We start from the raw sequence: 7,106 nt of genomic DNA, 5'->3' as shown, positions 1-7,106 counted from the left end.
CCGTTCACTAGAAAAAGGTTAGTTAAGAATTAAAAAAGTTGTGACGGAGTGGATTCAAACATGATGAACCTTGTGCTCATTATTTTTATTTTTTGAGGACTTTATATAATAGTATAATATAAATACTTATTATATTTTATATTTTATTATATAAAAGGTAGATCTGAATTGATATGGATTGTCAATTTTTTTTTTTCAAATCCCAAATTATCTCGAGATAACTAACTCTATGTAGTTATTTTAGATTTTGATTTTAATTTAGTTTTAAACTATAAAAAAAAAGGACCATTTACATATAAGTCCTAGTTTGTGAACTTATACTCCATTAAATCCTAAATAAAATTATTTACTCGTTCAACTCTCATTGATTTTTAATAAACCAAATTATCCTTCCAACAAACTCCAGGCGAGCTGTCTCGATATCGCTTTCCCTCTCCTTTCCGTCCTCAAGTCCTCTATCGACGTCCTTGATGGAGCTTCGTTGCAGGAAATCCAGCTCCGTCACCAGAATCACCGCCTCCTTCCCCTACTCAGATCTGTGGTGTCGTCATCGTCGTCGATGAAGATGAAGAACTCAAATCCGCGAGTGACTCATGTGTGAGGTTGAGGTTGTTGTTGATCTCTCTCTGAACAGATCTACCTCACTTTATCGCTGCCAATCTGCCTCGTCACCACCTGAAATTCAAGGTCTGTGGAAGGGTTGGGTGAAGAATTGGGCGGATCTGCGGCTGTTGCTTATGAGAGTCCACCAGAAGATGAGGACTCAGAGCCGGCATCGGAGACTCGTCCAGAAGGCGATGAGTCCATTGATTGTGAGGCTTCGATTTTCACTGAGTTCACATATGCCACTGCCATTAGAGAGAGAGAGAGAGAGAGAGAGAGAGAGATCTGAGGTTTTTTGAAATTGAGAACCTTCTCAGTTTATAATATTCTCAATTTTAATCATGAAAAAAATTGAGAAATTTCTCAAAATTGATAATTATAAATTTCTTAGTTTTGATAATATTCTCAGTTCATACTAGAAAAAAATCGAGAAATTTCTTAGTTTTGATAATTATAAATTGAGAACATTCTCAGTTTTGAAATTGAGAACATTCTCAGTTTTGGGATTAAAGGGCAAAACGTCTTTTTACCTGTAAATGGGACTTACTGGTTCAAAAATTTTTTGACAGGACCTAAGCTACCACCAAATATGTAGATAGGACTTTTAGGTAATTAATCCTTAAAAAAAAAGAGTAATTTTTCTCTCCTGTATTCAAATAATTGATTTTCATAATACATTTATAGATCTTTTAATATATATATATATATATATATATAATTCTGCATTTGTTACGAAACTAAATAAATTAATTGGAACAAACAATATCAAATCTCTCTCTCATTCAGAAGATTGTAATGCTTGTAATCATATAGAACCACATATTTTTGTTGCATTGAGCGTAGTTGGGTTTGAATTTTATACACTGTTTCAGGAGTGAACATTTTTTTTTGAATATTTATAATATATTAGTATAAAATCAAGTAAATTTGATTTGGTCTCATAATCTAAATAATTTTATTTTATTCCTTGAAATCTTTTTAATTTCTTACTTATTCTAATATTTTTTGAGTTCGGTTTTTTTGCTGACGTTTTCGTATAATGATTTTATTGTATTTTTTAACACAAAAAGACACATAAAAAAATTTGAATTAAAATTGAAATAAAATGGTATTAAAACCCAACTCGGGTTTGGGGGCTGCTATGCAGTGAAGTAGGCCCATCTCGGAATCCATTTCAATAATTCAAATCGTTCACATTTTAGAATATATAAGTAGAACATGTCTGCGAAAAATTAAATTAATCGGATATCATTACCATTCATTCAATTACATTTGTTTTTAGAATGGGTGCTTCACATGAATACAAAATTTCGTATTGCCACTTCTTGTTTGCCTTAGTTACAGCCTTTTCCATCTCCCAACTATCACGTATGTTTTTAGAATAGGTGCTTCACAGTGTCAATTCAGAACAAGGTGCTTGTGAAGGAGCTTGCTCAGACTCTGGAGAGACAGTTTGCTGGATATGCTGAATCTCGAGCTGTAGGCATGGTAATCAATACCATGGAATGGATAGAGGGTCTTGGTTATAAGGTAACTGAGTTTGAAGCTTCGATTGACAAAATGCTTGTCATATTATAATGTCGGGTTGCTTCAATTAGAATTTTTTTGGGGGGGATATGTTGTTAAGTAGGCATTGTCTTTGCATTTTGCTGCAGTTGCTGCTTCGGGCAATTGATACATTCAATGTAAATGTTGTTCTGGTTTTGGGTCAAGTATATGTTTTCCTTGCTGCATTTGCTTTGATTTTGTTAGGATACTTTACATGCATCTTCTTAGGTGGATATGCTAGAATCTATGAAGCACGGATACAGGTACAAGTACTGGTACTAGTATGATATGGGTACGTTGATACGGTAAAATTTTATAAAAATAGGGTACGGATACGGCTTGGTACGCTTGCAAAAAAATATTTATTTTTAATTTAGAGTAATGCAAAAATTAATTAAATGATTTAATTTGTTAAGGTTCAACCTATAATTAACATTTAATGACAAAAGTAAAAGTATACATCAAAATTAAATGTCAATATATTAAATAACTTAAAAACCATAGTTTAATTTCAAAATCATACTAAGCATAAAACAAAAAATAAAAAAGAAGTCTAGTGAAATGAGTTTTATCTCTGTAATAGAAGGAAAATATTGTTTTAATTGAGGTACGGTACGGCTTGGATATATACTAGATACATTTGGGTACCCCAAAAATTAAGAAAAAAAACTTACGTGTTTTGTGTATCTAGTACGTATGAAGAAATACCATACGAGGTGCGGTATGTCGGTAAGTAGTCGGTATGAGTACGACATGTTTTTCAAAGTACTCATGTTTCATAGGCTAGAATCATCTAGGGAATTAGATGTATAGATAAACTTGAGACATCAAATTTTACCCTTTTTACATTTAGGCTCCATCTCTTTCAACGTAAAATGTTTTCAATTGTAAAATATTTTACGGTAAATATTTTTTCGAGTAAAATGTTGTTTACCACTTATTTCCTGTGTTTGGCTAAACTACTAAACAAACTTTTCTGGCAAACATTCTACCTAACAGTTTGAGGACATTTAACTTGTAATTTAAATTAATCAATATTCCTATGCATAACCAATTGAAAACTATAAAATAGAAGAATAAAGCCATCAAAAACTAGTTCAAACTCGAAGTAAAAAGTGAATGATAGTCACCTTGAATGAGCCAAATCACCCCATGAAGGCTCCCAAGCTATGTTGTTCTTTAGGAGAGTGTAGGGGGGTTTAAGGTTAGGAAGGTGATTAGAGAGGCAAAACTATACTAATGGTCCAACAATGGTGGAAGTGGCTGGAAAATGAGCAGTAGCAACTATTTGGGAAGTTGGAGAGTGAGCAGCTAGATGAGGCTGAAGCAGACAGCTCATGAAGAAATGTATGGTAATGCACAAATGGGAAGCATCTCTCCCAAATCCCCAATAATCTTCTTCTGGACCTTGGGAAATGGGTCCTATTTATAGGCTTTTCCTTGGTACCAAGAGGATACCAAGTGGCCAAATAGAGAGAAGACAGGTGTCCCTAAGGATCACACAGAATATTTTGCCTTGAGCCACCAGACTGAAGGTGCCACGTGTCTTTTTTCATGTATTATGTACTATCTGTTTGCCTCCGCAACTATCTTTTTGAGCCCCAGCAAGTGTAGTTGCGACGGGAGTGTTTGCCTCTGCACTTGCCTTCTCAGCTCGAACCTCAGCAAGTGCACTTGCAGCGGTAAACCTTACCGCTGCACTTGCCTTCTCAATTCTATTTGGCCAGTACACACATTCGACCTCAGGACTTCATAGCCTGCTATTAGCCATGTTCGTGTTCACCTCAGCGAAACCTCCACCCTTAGCCACCTAACCACAAATTCCCTAGCTTCCCAGGGCAAAGGCCATAGCCAAGCCTGCTATCAGCCATGCTGTGCCTTAGTACCAAGCCTAAGGGGGCTTCCTTAGTTCTGCCTGTGCGACTAAGGCAGGTTCATGACCTGGGTAATGGAAATGGAGTCCCTTACACTTGGGCTACCTTGCTCCCATCTTCGCGGGGTTGCCGCGATAAATTGGTGTCTTTGGGCCTGCTATTAGCTCCAACTAGTAAGTCTTGGGGTCTGCTATCAGTGCCAAGTTAATGAACTTTGAGGCATGCTATTAGCCCTGGGCAAGTAACGCCTTGGGGCATGCTATCCGTGCCAAGCATTAGCCTGTATTTGTAGAGGGGAGCTTCTCCCAAAGGCTGCTATCACTCTGGCAGGATATTTCCTCCACAAGTTAGTTGCGGAAGCTGTAGTTGCTGCGACAGTCATTTCCCGCAGCAAGTTCAAATGGCAGAACCGACAATATTGGAGATGGCAACGCTGACAAAATGCCTCCACAACTTGGGCGCTGCAAGTACTACCTCTGCAACTTAGTTGCTTCGGTTTTGTCCTTCCCTCGGCAACTCCGAATGGCGGTAGCATCGGCAATACTTGGAATGGTGCCGGTACCTACAATACTTGAAATGACGGCGCTTAGACAAAGTGCCTCCACAACTTGGCCGTTGCAAGTGCTGCCTCCGCAACTTAGTTGCTTCGGCTTTCTCTTTCCCTCAACAACTTCGAATAGCGGTGAAACTGAATATATTAGGAATGGCGACGTTGGGGCAAAGTGCCTCAACAACTTTCCCACTGCATATGTTCCCTCTGCAACTTGATCGCTGCAGGTGTTGCCTCCGCAACTTGACTTAGGCATTTTCCTTCATGGAGTCGGCTTGGACCCTTGGCAGGTCGCACCTGCTTCGGCCCATTGTTGGCCCACTTTCCTTGGGCTTTAGCCCATACTCCTTTTTTCATTCTTGGTTGCCTTAGAGGGGCGACCTCAACACTTAGGCCCATTCTTGATTTGGAGCTTAATTTCTGACCCTCTACAGAGAGTTTATGGTTCATACCGAAGAGCTGTCGAACATGTTGCAAGATGGTCGATGGTTTCAAGAGCTACTCATCGACTTTGATGAATATTGGTTAAAGGCAACATTTATGTCTTTTTATTTTTGTTATTTCTAGAGAAGACTGTTGAGGCTCTCAATTTGTTTTTGACAATAACAAATGGAAGATGGATCCATAGGTCATTTTACCACACTGAACGTAAAATAACTTGCATGTAAAGTGTTTTACAAGGTCTCAATGTACATCCGAACACCAAAAATTATAAATAAATAAAAATAAAAATAAAAATAAAAAAATTGGGTAAAATATTTTATTTCCAAAAAAATGGAGCATCAATGTCAATGTTTTTCCAGATAAAGTTTGTTATTACTTCCAGACTTCATCCTGGCTGTATCACACTGCAACGTCTAAAATCTTTATAAATTAGCTTGGGCCAATCACGATTAATTGTCTCTTATTAATCTATTTCAGTAGGGTTCAATTTTTACGCCAATCTGTTCATGTTTTCAGGCTCACTTAAATCCCTGTGCAGGAGAAACTTTGCAGCATGATGTTGATGTTGTGAAACTTCAAAAATCAGGTGGTGTTGTATTCAGGAATCCAAAAGTCCGTCAGAAGTCCAGGAGCTACAGGATAACGGTAAACAAAAAGCTTTCTGGTTATTAAATAGAACTTGATTGTTAATTCTTTATTTGCTAATCATGAATTGCCTGGCTTTTAGCTATATTTGTTTGTCTCCTTAGTACACTAGCTAAATCATGCCGATATTGTTTATTCCAGGAATATTTTTATGGCGTTGTAAATGATCTTTTGCCACATTCAAATATTGCAAATTTCAGTGATTTGTCTGTGTATAAAATTGGTGGTGTGCCAATTGGTGCAGAGCCAGCTGCAGACCCAACAAGGTTGGTCCCTGTGAATATCAACCGGGACCTGCTTCATTTAGTTCTTGCTGTTTCATTTGCCAAAGAACCAGAACAAATTATTTCAAGGTATGCAAACTCATTGCCTTTTCTTTTTTCTTATGTTATGATAATACAGCAAGAAGAAGCACTTGGTACAATCGATTTGGTTGCTATAAACTCTTTTTTCGTGGCTGATGGCGTCACTCAATTGGGGATACATATTGCTGAATACTCTAGATACTGCCATCTCCCAATACTATTATTTAAAACTGTGTTAGTGACAGAAGAGTCATGTATTTGTAGCCTTCCGATTTGGATTGCCTGTAAATTTTTAGCCCTTTCTACAATTGTGCTGATTAATTTACTCTTGCTGACAGTAATGTTGCCGGGTTCATCTATATCACAGACATCAACATTCACAGGTTTGAATATCCAATTTTTCCACTCCTTGATTTGACAGCTATTGTATATTGTATATACATTGCTTTTGTTTTGTTCTAAATGTAATTTTTCATTTTCCAGGAAGAAAATTACATACCTCGCACCATCTGCCAGGCAACTCCCAAGCAGATTCTTGATCATGGGAACTTTGACATGGCTTGAAACCTGAATTATTTAAAAATAATTGCAAGTTGTGCCTTGTTTTTGGTTGAAAGCTTGGTTTAATTGTTTAGTTTTAATCTTATCCCCTATTTTTGTATGTATTATCGCATTCCAAACCTTTTGCCAAAGCTGGCACCAAGTTTGACAACTGTCAAGGTTTGGCGAAGCTCTCTCTATTTCTCATCATGGGTTCCCCAAATAACATTGTCATTTGACATTTTGTAAGGAAAATAGAAAGAAATTACATTTTTTTTTTTTTTTTATGATTGTCAAAATTATAACAGTTATAGTTCTTTGAATTTGACATTACCATTTATCAAGTATCCACCATTAGAGCTGCTTTAGAACATGGATGCTCTGTATATAGAGTTCTGTTATTTATTTATTTTTTGGTTCTCCATTAGATCTGCAATTTTTTTGTTGAGCATCTCCAACGGTAGTAGGCATTTTACCTATCTAAATATTACTATAAAATATACATTTTATTTTGCCTATCAACTGTTTTAGGTTTTTACTCCAACCGCAACAAAGATGGAGGGAAATGATCCTAATGATTGAATACATTTTGCCTAG

The 7,106-nt window shown here is 36.7% G+C and overlaps 1 protein-coding gene across 1 annotated transcript; it reads left to right on the top strand.

The window, feature by feature from the left end:
* The first annotated feature begins 593 nt into the window (after positions 1-593).
* On the top strand, positions 594-6,832 carry LOC114299256 (protein CLP1 homolog). Its single transcript, XM_082885764.1, has 8 exons — positions 594-812; positions 1,984-2,133; positions 2,259-2,321; positions 5,035-5,056; positions 5,558-5,664; positions 5,806-6,017; positions 6,308-6,352; positions 6,453-6,832. Exons 1-8 carry the CDS (start codon positions 594-596, stop codon positions 6,538-6,540), a joined length of 906 nt encoding a protein of 301 aa, XP_082741890.1. The 3' UTR covers positions 6,541-6,832.
* Positions 6,833-7,106: the final 274 nt, after the last annotated feature.

Source organism: Camellia sinensis, chromosome 8 (genome assembly GCF_055761805.1).
Source record: "Camellia sinensis isolate YWXY chromosome 8, ASM5576180v1, whole genome shotgun sequence".
Classification (NCBI taxonomy): Eukaryota; Viridiplantae; Streptophyta; class Magnoliopsida; order Ericales; family Theaceae; genus Camellia; species Camellia sinensis.
Note: the sequence above shows the minus strand (reverse complement) of the source record. Positions and strands in the feature narration are given on the sequence as shown.